The sequence below is a fragment of the Bidens hawaiensis genome, unplaced genomic scaffold (genome assembly GCF_021521415.1).
Source record: "Bidens hawaiensis isolate Kalapana, Puna unplaced genomic scaffold, B.hawaiensis_p1.1 tig00083306_1, whole genome shotgun sequence".
Classification (NCBI taxonomy): Eukaryota; Viridiplantae; Streptophyta; class Magnoliopsida; order Asterales; family Asteraceae; genus Bidens; species Bidens hawaiensis.
In genome coordinates, this window is record NW_027503976.1 from 19,261 (window position 1) to 34,890 (window position 15,630).

Consider the following 15,630-nt stretch of genomic DNA (forward strand, 5'->3'; position numbering starts at 1 on the left):
GTATGGCTATTTAAAACCTTTCTTTATGTTGAATAAAGCACTGCAGATTTCAAATACTTGTTCACTTTCTGCTTATTCTCTTTCAACTATTTCTCAAATCAATTAGTTCAACCACTATCAGATACTTACTCGTGTGATTACTGATTAGAGTCGCAAATGAATTGTTTGGTTAAAGTTTGATGATCTAAATCTATCCAAACAAACGTCAACAAGCTACATAGATTTGGTTTCGGCATACATTTAAACTGTTATAATGTTCTTTAGACAATCATTTATACATTTAAACTGTTATAATGTTCTTAAAACACATATTTAGTTTCGGCATACATTTAATCTGTTTCAACATCATTGCATGTTGGGGTAGTGGGTACGTTAATTGATAGGACGTTAGTAGTTCGATCTATTGAGTAATTAGTCTTTTTTGTGTCTAAATGATTTATGCTAACAAGATTCTTTTATTCTTTGTAATCATTAACATTTCTCCATAAAAAAAATAGTAAATGATTGTAAAATTAGAAAAGTTAAAAAGAAATCAGATTCACAAACAAAAAGTGAAATGAATGACAAGCTAATTGTGTGTTATAGTAAAAATTTACCGATGATAAAAAATAACAAATTTAAAGAAATCTATACCGATCTGCACTCGATGCCTTGCAAAAGAAGCCCATGAAGTCCCGCGCTCCTTCCAAGATGCATTCTTGGACTAACTTGATTGTCTATCATCTGAATCATTTGGGTGGCACTACCAGTTTGAAATTCCCAAATTTGTACTTCCGGCCAACCGTCACTCCTATTTTGTGGAATGTGTTTTATTATGGGCCTATTTAATGTATTGTGGTCATTTTGATTACCAACTAGTCTAATAACCGGAGTTTGAGGAGCAACTAAACAGATATACCACAAATCATCTCCCTGACCATCAAAACTAAATTCTCGTTTACTCACCAACAGAAGATCGTGATCAAAATGTATATGTTCTTCTAGTAATTTGTAGACAAGATAGCATGCATATGCTGTTTGAGGTGATAATAATTGGGGATTGACTTCGTTGACAACACTAAATTGCCAACCATCAACCATAACAGCTTCTCCAAATCTGCAACAGGCACAAATGAACTCAAGAAACTATAGAGCCAATGAAAAAGGTGTTCCTTATCACTATACATGTACAAATTAGAAATTTCTGGCCCGAAGATAGAGAAAGAACCTTGATTCAGGTATAGACTTCCAGATTGAGCGCTCAACCACAAAAGCCGCTCTTGCTGATATCATTGGACATTTCTTCCCATTTTTGTCAAGCGAAAACCACTATCAATAAGTTTAAGCAGTATTATGTAACCAATGTTCATAGGCTCCACAAATAAATAAGGAATAAATTTTAACATGCAGGTTATGAAAATGGGAAGTAAATAGTAATGAACCGTTCACATCAAATTTACCTCTTGATCGTTATTGATTAGGAAGCCTTTGCGGAGGATAGGGTAGAGCAGACTTCGGGTTTTCAATTCCACAACTACTTTTGACCGCTTGAATATGTCTTCATAATCATCAGGAAAAATCTGTTCCCAATATGTGTCTGAATCTGATATGGGCAGGGCTGCTAGCTTCGCATCTTCTAGCACTTCGTCTTCCACCTACAAAATGTACGCAGAGAAAAACCCTATCCTCCTAAGTAATTGATCGATAAACAATAATGGTGGTAGATGAAGACAGGCATTTTTTTCTGCTTACCTTTTCTAGGGGTTGAAAGTCGATGCCTTCAACTATCATACCATGAAAACAATCAAACATAATTTCAAGAGAAACAGTTGTTCCGTCACTAGTAAACTGATACAATTCTGCCATCAACCATTCATCTTCTCTCTCATAAAAAAGGAACGCGTTGCTAGTTCTTGTCTCCCCTTTTAATTTGTAACGGATTGCTGGATGTACATCTGTGCCCGAAAATTGGCTCATAAATTTGAAGACAAGGTTCACCGTGTATGTGATTTGTGGTGACAAGAATTGAGTGGTGACATGTGTCTTAAATCCCTTCCCCCATAGATAAAAGCAGCCTATTGCAAATCTGCAGGAACAGGCAACAAAGAATGACACATTACTATGTAATATATATGTCTATAAACTTATGAAACAATCTAAAGCCTGGAAAAACAGGGTTAGGGAAGCATGATAAAAGTCACCTTGAATTATACTCTAAATATTCATAAAAATCTTGACGAGGAACTAAGCATTCGGCTATGGATATCATTTCACAGTGTTCTCCGCTATCATTTAGTGAAAACCACTGTCCATTAAAAGGATAAAATTAATCTGGTTAAGGTGGAGATTGGAGGTTATCTTTTTATGTATTTTTTTTGGTCCCTGTAACATATATAATACTAGCAGGTTGCCTATGCATTGAGTGAAAACAAATTCTTTGCAATTTTTAGTATATATATACTCATAAAATTGGGATAAGACATCAGATAAAAAGTTTTTATTTTAGAAAGAAGTTGCATATATGTATCTCATGCGATATAATATATATATATATATGTGTGTGTGTGCGCGCGCGCGCATTCGTGCGTGTGCGTGTCCACGTATAGTATTTTATTTGTTTGGTAAAGATTAATAACATAAAAATCTTGTTTAAATGTGGTTTTCTCTAAGTTTTCAAGTATCTTAGTGGTCTTTATTTAAAATCTCACCCTACACACACGGAGCTTCTTAGTGCAAGAAGAGATTCTAATCAATCACAATTTTTTTCTTTTTATTTAATTATAGGGGTATATTAGTAAAATGTTCAGGATTTTATTTGTTTATTATTATTAATTTTTTTTTTTTGCAACTAATACTAACTTTATATATGTATGCAGCTTACAACTAAATAAAAAACTCAAATAATAGATCTAACCAATTACCGTTTTGCCCCTGTTAAGAAGGACGCCTTTGGAGAGAAGCACCTTGAGTTCCTCCTGAGATCTGTAGATTAAAGGACGTGCCATAGCCTTGAGTATCTGTTGATACTCTAATACTTCAAGTTCCACCTATGAAACATATACACGTTAGACATTAATCCACCAGGGAAGCAAATCCTTAGTGAGTTATCGGTTCCTTCTCTTGTATTCAATGAGGTACCCAATACTGCTTCTTTTCTATGAGTCGGTGATTTTTAATGATCGGATGTCTATCAACTAGTATTCAAAGCATTTATCTTACAACTAGACCTGTTGACCACAAAGAAAATGACTTGATAGGTATATGCCAACTTACATTTTCGAGGGGATGGAACTCGATGCCATCTATTTCCAAATCACTGCAACACGCATGGTTTTTAAACAAAATTTCAACATCTACAATACTTTGGTCACTAGTAAATCGATACAATTCACCCATCAACCATCCATCTTCTGGGAAATCCACAAGGTGCACTATTAATATTTTTGTCTCTCCTTCTAATTCGTAGTTGAGGGAAATATATTGTTGTTTGGCGAACTTCTCTTTGAGTTTGATTGGACATCTGAAGACGAGACTCACCGTGTATGTGACTAGGGGTGACAAGTATTGAGTTCTGACATGTGTTTTGAATTGCTTCCCACCAGTCAAATAGCTGCCTGATGTAAATCTGCATGAAGAAGCATTTACTATATACTTATCAGCTATCGATCAGTCTAAAAATCTAGAAACAACAGAGATGATGATGAGAACAAGTCACCTTGACATCTGGTTAGCTGAATATCGAGGAGTGTAATCTTCAGATTCATATGGAATCAAACAATCTGATATGGATATCATTTCACAGTGTTCTCCTTTGTCATTCAATGAAAACCACTGTCCATTAGATAAGTTTGAATTAGTTTTGTCGATGTTGCGATTATAGTTACAGACAGGACGCGTACTCTATGTAGGTACGTTTTTGGGTGTAAATAGATATCTATGCTGGCGGAAATTTGAGTTGGGATGGTGCAGTAGAACAGTTCTGGTGAGTGTTGTTAGCGCGGCAGGGATTGGGATTGGGATTAATGGCTATGGTGTAGGTTGCCCCATGCATTGTAGTTGGAAATATACTTTAACGTGATTATTTTGTATTAATGAAAAAATGTAAGAATAATGACATAAATGATAAATCAACAAAATATATATATATATATATAGTAGGGTGAGGTTAACATAAGAAATTAAGTGTGTCTAAAAAGTGTAGGAAGTGATCTGGTGCATTGGATTATGTGATCTAATGGTTAAGATTTGTTATAGTGTTTTTTCGAGGTGTGTTTTATTTTTATACATGTTTTATAACACTCTATGGACATAATCGTCCCGTATGTTATATTATATATGGAAACATTATCAATCTATTATTATCATATTTAATCCAAATTTAAAAAACACCAAGATTATCACAATATATATTACAGTGTGTTTTAAATCAAAATAATCAAAATTTAGAAACAACATCAACGTTTAATCTAAATTTAAAACACAACACCAAGAAATAAAACACACTGTTTGAACATTATAACCAACATTAATGAACAAAAACACATTGTACTTGATTCAAATCAGTTACAATTAACCAATATTAATGAACAAAAACACACTTACAAATAACAAAAATCCACAACACCAAAAACTTTCATGAACAACATCATGCACCAAAACACAACAATGTTAATCCAACACAAGTTACTTATAAACCAATAAACAATCTAAAACTCAACAAATATTCATTCAAGACCAAGGTAACTATGGAGTTTTAACCAATAATCATGCTCAAGAAATTAAAATAAATAATTTCAATAACTGAGTTCATATAATTAAAACAATAAATTCAAATAAGAAACAAAGTTTGGATGCGAATTGTTGAACCCAAATGCAAAATTGTTGGTTTCTTATTTATTTCATGCTCTTCTTTTGTGATAAACAACCATAAAATAAAAACAAAAAACCTCATGTTGCCTCCTATGTTGCGTCTAAATCCTAACAAAAAAGCAAGATGAATAATATATTCTTTATTTTTTTATAACCATTTAAAAAATGAAATTTATCACAGATCATATAGCAAAAAATAGGGATGTTAAATTAATTGAGATTTTAATTTCATAATTACAATATTTAATTGTTGACCATCTTACCCCTATGTATTTTATTAAATCTAATGGTGTAGATTTCTTCCTACGCTTCTTAGGAAATATTGACTTTTTATTATAACATTACTCTCTCTCTCTCTCTATATATATATATGCCCTTGACTTCATAAAATACTTAATATACGCAGCTTGGCACGTGTTTTGACGTCACAAATCTAAATATGAAGTAGCAGATTTGAATCCATACTAGCAAAACATATATTTTTGGAGCAGCGGGTTTCGATCTGGCACAACAAATACATAGGGTCTGTCTGGTTTGAGTAATGAAATGAGTATGGGAATAGAATGAACGTGGTAATGAAATGGACAAAGAAATAAAATAGATCATTACATTCCATTGTCATATTTGGTTATCATGTATAAATGAAATGATTCTTCATTTTATTATTATAATTAGTAAATATTAGTATTGTTAATATTATTATTATTATTATTATTTACTAATTGCTATTATTAGTAGAAAATAATAATAATTAATAATAATATGAATATTCATAATAACTAGTTTTTAAAACCCGCACGTTACAAAAAGATTTTTTAATCAAATAAAATAACTGTAAAAACATTGAATCACGCATGCGCGTTGTGAAACGTTAACTCACCAAATTTAAATTTATAATTGAAAACTTTCATTTCCTTTAAATTATTTAAAAACTTAAAATATTTATGTGAGGAAATATAAAAAAAAATGTAGATTCTAACTGGTCCCAGGCTAATTTGGTAAAAAGAGAAAAAAAAAATGATAAATTTAGTTTAGTCAAAAGACAGGTGATTATCCTTGTATTAATCATGTGAGATTCTACAAATTAATTCAAAAACAAAAATAGGCACGCTAAAGCAAAGTAGCTAATTTACCTTTTTCCCTCCATTAAGGTAGATTCCTCTGGTGAAAAGCATTTTATGTACCTTAACAGATCTGTATTTCAGAGAAGATACCATATCCTTAAGTCCGTCTTCATATGTAATTGACGACTTTTGAAATGCAAGTGCAATCTCAAGCTTTTCTATGACATGTGCCATCGTTGGCCGTTCTTCAGGAGATCTTCGCAAGCACTGAAATGCAACGTCTGAAAATATATCCAAAGAAGACGAATTCATTGGTGGCATCCGACCTTGAAAGACAATCTCATGTAACTTCTTCTGGTTGTAAGCTATATTCCATGTACGCACCAAAATGTTTAACTGGCCATTGATATAATTAAAGCATAATCTACCACATAAGACTTCCATTAAGACAACTCCAAAAGAGTATACGTCTGATTCTTTCGTTAACATGCTTGTTTCTATATATTGTGGATCACAGTAGCCAGGGGTCCCTACAACGTGTTAGGTATTACGTGTACGCGGCTGACCCGAAAGGAATCGGATAGGGCGACAGAAATCAATACAATACAACGGCTCGGGCCTTAAGAACTTAACGGTATTTCTAATTGATTTCTAAAACGAATAATAATACGTGCAGCGGAAACAACGAGAAGTAAACTGAACAAAAATTAATAACCCCAAATAAACCAAAAAACACAAACCTGAAACAAACTGATCGACGGCTTCTGTTTGTATTAACTAATCGGTTCCTCAGTTAATGGGTGGTTGACTTTTGCAATACACTTTTGCAAAATCAATTAACAAATGGTGGCAATGGATCTTTGTTGCAAACACTTATCCCAACTCCACTATATATAATAATGATGGCAGTTGAATTCTCTTGCAACACAAAAACACAAGAACCAATAGAATCTCTTTGGTTACTGTGGTATAAATCACGAATAAGATAATTGGCGGCGGCTATAGGTTTCTCACAAACACATACGATTTAAGCAAACAATAATAATAAATCGTAAAGCAGTAAATATGACACGAGATTTACGTGGTTCGGTCACGATGTGTAACCTACGTCCACGGGCAACGAACAGGGTCTCTTCTTTTATTGAGGTGCTCAAGAAATTACAAGATACAACATTGTTTATATAGGGAGGCTAACTAGGGTTTATTTCTTTCTCCATAAGTTACAAGAAATAATATAAAACGGGCCACTAAAGTTGAGTGGGTGGCCAACCCATTCAACCCTTCTAGTCTTCAACTGCCCAACCCAAGACGGGCCGGGGCTACACCCGTATTAAACCCAACAATCTCCCACTTGGAGCCTCGGAACGTCTTCACTTGCTCCACCTGTAAACACACCCGTACCTGTAATCTTTTGTCTTCAATATAAACCATGTCTTCTACCTGTTCGTCGCCACATCCTCAACGCTATTCCTGGAGACCAACTGAAGCTACACATAGCTTCAGTTTGTCCAAGGTCACAACCTTGGTAAACATATCCGCCGGATTCCTGTCTCCCCTAATGTTGTTCAACCGAATAGTCCCATCACTGACTAAACCCCGAATGTAATGATAACGCATATGAATGTGCTTTGTTTTACCATGATACACAGGATTCTTGGCTAATTTCACAGCACTTTCATTATCGCAGCACAATGGATAATCTGTTTGTTCCCTGCCTAACTCCTCTAAGAAAGTCCTCAACCAAACAAGCTCTTTACTCGCTTCAGCAGCTGCCATATACTCAGCTTCTGTGGTTGAGAGTGCCACACTCTTTTGCAGTCTAGACTTCCAACAGATTGCAGTATCCCCCATAGTGAACACATATCCCGTAGTACTCTTATAAGTCTCCTTACATCCGCCCAAGTCAGCATCTGAAAACCCTTTAAGAATTGCATTCTTGCCTTTAAAGCATAACGCCATCTTTGAAGTTCCCTTTAGGTACCTAAGCAGCCACTTCACTGCTTCCCAATGTGCTTTCCCTGGATTTGACATGAACCTGCTAATAACTCCCCACTGCGTGAGCGATATCAGGTCTCGTGCATACCATTGCATACATAAGACTACCCACTGCAGATGCATAAGGAATCTTTGCCATCTCTGCCTTTTCTCCATCAGTACTAGGAGACTGATCCTTAGAAAGTTTAATATGACTACCCATAGGTGTACTTCGAGTAGCGGTTTTCTCATCGCTCATGTTAAACTTCTCTAAAATCTTCCATATGTATTTCTCCTGAGATAAAGTTAGAGAACTGTCCTTCTTGTTTCTGGTGATGCTCATGCCAAGAATTTGCTTGGCTGGACCTAAATCTTTCATTTCAAATTCTTCAGACATCTGTCGCTTCAACTTATTAATCTCTGACATGTCTGAACCGGCAATCAACATATCATCTACATACAACAGTAGAATGATATAAGAACTGGCGAATTTCTTGAGATAACAACAGTGGTCCATCTCACATCTTTTGTATCCATTCCTGCCCATAAAATCATCAAACTTGATATACCACTGCCTGGGCGCCTGCTTCAACCCATAAAGACTCTTCTTTAACTTGCACACCATGCTTTCTTTACCAACTGTTTGAAACCCCTCTGGCTGTGCCATGTAGATATCCTCCTCAAGGTCACCATGCAGAAAAGCTGTCTTCACATCCAACTGCTCCAGATGTAAGTTTTCTGCAGCCACAATACTAAGCACCAGTCTGATTGTAGTCATTTTTACCACAGGGGGAAATATCTCATTATAATCAACCCCATGCTTTTGTTGGAACCCTTTCACTACCAATCGTGCTTTGTATCTCTTTGTATCATCACTTTCATCCTTGATCCTGAATACCCATCGGTTCTGAAGAGCTTTCTTCCCGGCCGGAAGCTTTGTAAGAACCCAAGTCTTGTTCTTGTTAAGTGAATCCATCTCTTCTCTCATCGCTTTCTCCCACTGAGACGAGTCTTTCAAGCTCATTACTTCAGAGTAACACTGTGGTTCACCATTCTCTGTCAGTAGAAGGTAATTAACAGAAGGAGAATATCTCTTAGGAGGTCTAATGGTTCTGGAATACCTCCTAACCTCTAGCTGAGGTGTAATCATTTCTTGTTCTAGTGGAGACTGTTCAGTATTAGGCTCTGAACTCCCACTGTCAGAGAAATCCTCAAATTCATCTGCATTTTCTTCCAAAACCTCTTCTGATGTTTCTGAGCTCTGACTATCAACCTTCTCACTTGAATCTTCAAACTCTACATGTTCTTTATCAACTTCTTGTGTGAATGACTTTCTATCTTTGTAAAGTCTTGCTTCATTAAAAACCGGATCACGAGCCCGACATACCTTTCTGGCCTCTGGATCCCAAAGCCTATAGCCCATCTTTGCGTCTCCATAGCCTATAAAAGTACACTTCTTCGCCTTAGGGTCAAGCTTGTCCCTCTCAGTATCTTTTATCCCAATGTAAGCATCACAACCGAACATTTTAAGATGTTTGAATTTAACCTCTTTTCCACTCCATACTTCCTCTGGAAGTCTGAATCCAAGAGGAACTGACGGTCCTCTATTTATAAGATATGCAGCAGTGTTGACTGCATCTGCCCAGAAAGTCTTTGGAAGCCCTGCATTTAACCTCATTGCCCTAGCTCTTTCATTCAGTGTCCTATTAATTCTTTCGGCTACTCCATTCTGCTGTGGCGTACCGGGAACGGTATTAATCATCTTTATACCCCTCTCAGCACAGTAATTAACGAATTCCTTGCTGATGTACTCCCCACCATTGTCAGACTTTAAACACTTCACTTTCAGATTCGTTTCCATCTCCACGGCTGCCCTCCATTTCTTAAAAATCTCAAATACCTCGAACTTGTTTTTGAGAAAATAGACCCATAGCTTCCGTGTAGCGTCATCAATGAAAGTAACGTAGTAGTTTGAGCCTCCTAATGATGATACTGGTGTTGGTCCATACACATCAGTATGAACGAGCTCAAGTTTCATTGCTTTAAGTGTTTTTCCTGATTTTATGAAGGTGACCCGTTTCTTCTTGCCAGGCACACAAGGTTCACAGAACCCTGTATCAAGTTCCACCTTTTTCAAATAAGGGAATTTTCCTTTCTCTGCCAGTATCTTCAAACCTTTCTCACTCATGTGGCGGAGTCGTTGATGCCACAAACATGATGGACTCGGTCCACTAGCCACTGAATTCACCTCTCCTGCTGAGATTTTTGCCATGTACAACGTACCCTTTTTCTTCCCACGAGCAATTTACCAAGTTACCTTTTTATGACCTTCCATTGCCCTCCTCCGAAAGTAACACTATAACCTTCAACATCAAGCTGCCCAATAGAAATCAGCATCTTCCTTAACCCAGGAATTATTCTGACATCTTTCAGAGTCCATGTAGTTCCTAAAGAAGTCTTCAAGTCGATATCCCCCATCCCGGTAATATCTAGAGCCTCATTATTCGCCAAACGGACTTTACCAAAGTTTCCTGTTCTAACATTCATTAGGCTCTTTGTGCTAAACGTGGCATGGAAAGACGCACCAGATGTAACACCCCCGACCAAAGGCGGATTATACATCGGGGCGCCACATATTGTTTCATTACTCGTGACACTATTGGGTGTCAATATTTAATAAATACATTCATTCGCGCACCACGCAAAGTAGACAGAAGATAACATAAAACAACAATAATCAATATATTATAAGGCAGAATATTCGAACAACAATAACTTGTCTTGATACATTTTAATCTAGGTCCAAAAGTAAAAACGTCCTACGTGTCCACAAGCTCCAAATGTAGCTACAGCAAACCTGAACATGTGTTAAAATAAAACGTCAAACACTTGCGTGTTGGTGAGAAATCAAGTTTAATACAATACATAGATAACAATAAATCTGCGTGCAACATGTGTATGTCTGGTGTTTAACAAAGGTGCAATCAGATTGTAATCAAGCCTAAATAGATCATAGCTCATAGTTCATAGTTCAATCCGTGCTCCCAATTGAGCACAAAAACGAGAAAACATCTGTGCAAGTGTAAACAAAGAAAACCGTAAACGATAGGTCTCCCGTGTTCATCTAATGGATCCATGAAAACTTCGGAATAGGCCGAACAAAGCGGTTAATGATACACACATACAAATAAACAGCCAAGTAAACGTCCTCAACACATGGGATACTGCGCGACTAAAGTTCATAAACAAGTTTAAGACTCTAAGTTTGTACGAACACATGAACATCCCAAAACATTAAAAATAAAAAGGGATTAGGTACGAGATTACTCACTTGATAAAGATGCGATGATAGATAAAGCAAGAACCAACTTTAAACAAGCACAAGTTAACCTATAAACAAGATTATTGTTTTAATGATTTGTTTTAAGTCTTGATTATAAGTTAGCATAATTAAATTATTATATATATATATTACCGGAAAAGCAGGGCAGAACAGGGAGGAAGACGGAGGCAAGAGAGGAGGGAGGCGGCTGAAGAACAAGGAAAATAGGAGAGAGTAAGTGTTTGTGTGTGAAGTGTTAAGAAAATAGTACTATATATAGGCAAACCCTAGGGGACACAAACCCTAGAAAAGATCTCCAAAAGTAAAAGAAAAGATATCAACAGTAAAAAGTTCTGAAAAGTAAAGATATCAAAAGATATGGTAGCAGGGAAAAAGAGAAAAAGGCTGACAGGATTCAGAAAAAGGCATGGGAGAGGACAGATAAAGTTACTGGTCAAGCATGGCAAAAGCAGATTCTCAAAAGATTGTCAGTCACTTTATCTGTCAACCAATGGGGTTGGTGCGCATGCTGCGCCGAAAGTAACTTTTCAGACAAAGCAGATTAGGTCAACAGCACAAAAGATAAGACAACACAAAAGCAAACGGCTAGATTAAACAGAAGAAAACTCAAAAGGGTTTAGCGCGAGAAGGCTAAGGCGCGCCGCGGGAAGAATCACATTTCTTAGCGCGCCGCGGGAAGAATCACATTTCTTAGCGCGCCGCGGGAGGAACTAAAATTCCTAGCGCGCCGCGGGAAGAACTATAATTCTTCGCGCGCCGAGGGATGAACTACGATTCTTAGCGTGCTGCGAGAACTACAAATCCTTAGCGCGTCGCGAGAAGAACTACCGTTCTTAGCGCGCTGCGAGAAGAATTACAATTCTTAGCGCGCTGCGAGAAGAGTTCGTCTCGCGAATCGCTGTACAGGTGGTCTTCACGCAGGATTCCTTGTAAGGGAGTCTGGCGCGTGGAGCTGCACAGACAACCTTAGGCGGGAAGGAACAAAGGACAAGCAAAGAGTTAGAAGAAAAAGAGGGAATCAAGGCGTAAGGGCGGGACGGCGACAAGAGGGAGAAGAAGGCGGAAAGAGAGAAGAGGGACGGGACGGCGGAAAGGAGAGAGAAAGAGGCGGGAAGGAAAAGTATATTATTATTAATAAAAGTAAAATATAAGTATAAATAAATATTAAATCATAAAAGAAAGAGATCGGATCGGAGAAACGGGTACCTGGGTCGGGTCGGATTGGGTCAGATGTCACAGTCTCCCCTACTTTAAGAAATTTCGTCCCGAAATTTATCTCGAAGTAGGTTGCGCAGAGAACAGGTGCGGGTACTTGATCTTCATTTGATCTTCCCTTTCCCATGTAAACTCGGCTCCGCGCTTGGACTCCCAGCGAACTTTCACGATAGGGATACGACTGCGCTTGGTTTGCTTAACCTCGCGATCCATAATCTCAACAGGCTTCTCAACGAAATGCATAGTTTCATCAACTTGAACTTCATCAAGTGGAATGTGAAGGTTCTCGTCAGCTAAACACTTCTTGAGATTGGATACATGGAACGTTGGATGCACATTACTGAGCGCGGGCGGCAGGTCAAGTCTGTAGGCAACTTTTCCCCACACGCGCGAGAATCTTGAATGGACCAACATAACGAGGAGCAAGCTTACCTTTCTTCCCAAAGCGGACAACACCTTTCCAGGGCGACACTTTGAGGAGAACAAGATCACCAACTTGAAATTCGAGAGGCTTTCGCCTGCGATCTGCGTAACTCTTCTGTCGGCTTCTGGCAGTCAGCAGATGATCACGGATCTTGGCGATTTTATCGGTTGTCTCTTGAACAAGTTCGGGTCCTGTGATCTGAGTTTCACCCACTTCGCTCCAACAAATCGGGGAGCGGCACTTACGACCGTAAAGTGCTTCAAATGGGGCCATACCAATACTGGAATGATAGCTGTTATTATAAGAGAACTCAATCAAAGGCAGGTGTGAATCCCAATTACCTCCAAAATCAAGAACACAAGATCGGAGCATATCCTCAAGAGTTTGAATAGTTCGCTCAGACTGACCGTCAGTCTGAGGATGATATGCCGTACTCATGTCCAAGCGAGTTCCTAACGCAGATTGGAGAGATTTCCAAAAGCGAGATATAAAACGGCCATCGCGATCGGATATGATGCTCAAAGGAGTACCATGGCGGCAGACAATTTCCTTGACATAAAGCTGCGCGAGTTGCTCAACACGGTAGTTTTCACGAATGGGCAGAAAGTGAGCAGACTTAGTCAAACGATCCACTATTACCCAAATGCTATCATGTTTGCTTGCTGTCAAAGGTAACTTGGTAATAAAGTCCATCGCTACACATTCCCATTTCCACGTAGGAATTTCTGGTTGTTCGAGCAAACCAGATGGGCGTTGGTGTTCAGCTTTCACTTTAGAACAAGTCAGACATATAGCTACGAACACAGCAATATCCTTTTTCATACCGGGCCACCAATAAGTAATGCGCAAATCCTTGTACATCTTATCAGCGCCAGGATGAATAGAATACCGAGATTTGTGCGCTTCACTCAGGATATCAGCGCGAAGATTCTCATCAAAGGGAATCCAGATGCGATTGAGATAGCAGAGAATTCCACTCAGATTAGGCACAAAATGCGCTTCCGCGCCACACGCTAACTCGGCGCGAAGGTTACCATTACTGATGGATGCGCGCTGCGCGTCACGAATACGCGATTCAAGGTTGCTTTGAATCGGCGCGAAGTGAAGCTGCGTGCGCGGCAAAATACAGTTAAGCTGGCAGGGTTTTCGGCTTAGCTCATCGGCTACCACATTAGCCTTACCAGGATGATACCGGATCTCACAATCGTAATCGCTGATGAGTTCGTTCCATCGGCGTTGCCTCATGTTAAGTTCCTTTTGATCAAAGATATGCTGAAGGCTTTTATGGTCAGTGTAGAGGATACACTTAGTACCATAAAGGTAGTGTCTCCAGATCTTCAAGGCAAAAACAACTGCACCAAGTTCGAGGTCGTGAGTTGTATAATTCTTTTCATGAACCTTAAGTTGCCTTGATGCGTAAGCGATAACCTTGCCTCGTTGCATAAGAACACAACCGAGACCTTGGTTGGATGCATCGCAATACACGACAAAATCATCATTACCCTCAGGTAGCGCAAGAACAGGAGCTTCACACAACAAACGCTTGAGCGTTAGAAAGGCTTCTTCTTGCTTCGAGCCCCAAATATACGGTTTACCTTTGTGCGTTAGAGCTGTTAAAGGCAAAGCGATCTCGAGAAGTTCGAAATGAAGCGCCGGTAATAACCAGCTAAGCCCAGAAAGGAACGGATCTCGGTAGGAGAAGATGGCGTAATCCAGTTCTTGATTGCTTCAATTTTGGATGGGTCGACATGGATACCCATCTTGTTTACAACATGACCAAGAAACTGTACTTCATCCGACCAAAATTCACACTTGGAGAGCTTAGCATAAAGCTGCTCGGTTCGAAGCTTTTGCAACACCAACCGAAGATGTTGCTCATGCTCGGCCTTGGTCTTAGAATAAATCAGAACGTCATCGATAAACACAATCACGAATTTATCCAAGAAAGGCCTACACACCCGATTCATTAGATCCATGAAAACGGCGGGTGCGTTGGTTAGACCGAAGGACATGACCAAGAATTCAAAATGGCCATAACGAGTTCGAAAAGCAGTCTTCGGAACATCTTCATCGCGGATGCGCAACTGGTGATAACCAGAGCGGAGATCAATCTTCGAGAAACAAGAGGCACCTTGGAGTTGATCAAAGAGGTCGTCAATACGCGGTAAGGGATACCGGTTTTTAATGGTGAGTTTGTTCAACTCGCGGTAATCAATACACATGCGAAACGATCCATCTTTCTTTTTAACGAACAACACCGGAGCACCCCAGGGCGAAGAGCTAGGGCGAATGAATCCTTTAGCGGTCAACTCTTGAAGTTGACTTGCCAATTCTTGCATCTCAGCGGGCGCAAGACGGTAAGGAGATTTAGCTACGGGGGAAGCACCAGGGACAAGATCAATACGGAACTCGACTTCACGAGCGGGAGGGATACCAGGAAGATCATCAGGAAAAACTTCAGGGAAATCACGCACAACAGGGATATCGCGAAGCTTCTTCTCTTCAGCAGGTTTAACCACATGGGCTAGAAATGCAATACACTTCTTCCGCATGAGCCTTCGGGCTTCGGCGCAAGACATAAGTTTAAGACCACTGGAGGGTTTTTCGCCGTAAATATGAAGATCACCATTTTCTCGAGGTATGCGAATCAATTTCTTGGCGCAAATAACTTCGGCGCGATTCTTCGAGAGCCAGTCCATACCAATGATAACATCAAAGCTTCCAAGAGGCATGGGGATGAGGTCAATCAGAAAATCGTTTTC

The 15,630-nt window shown here is 38.8% G+C and overlaps 1 protein-coding gene across 1 annotated transcript; it reads right to left on the reverse strand.

Moving 5' to 3' along the window:
* Positions 1 to 627: 627 nt before the first annotated feature.
* LOC143607534 (uncharacterized) lies at positions 628 to 7,871 on the reverse strand. The gene is made up of 10 exons (XM_077082948.1): positions 7,434 to 7,871; positions 5,982 to 6,308; positions 3,695 to 3,810; positions 3,253 to 3,604; positions 2,901 to 3,026; positions 2,181 to 2,284; positions 1,732 to 2,065; positions 1,440 to 1,634; positions 1,208 to 1,308; positions 628 to 1,096 (listed from the first exon to the last, which is right to left on the reverse strand). The coding sequence occupies exons 1-10, from the start codon at positions 7,869 to 7,871 to the stop codon at positions 628 to 630; spliced, it is 2,562 nt and encodes an 853-aa protein (XP_076939063.1).
* Between the last annotated feature and the right edge of the window lie 7,759 nt (positions 7,872 to 15,630).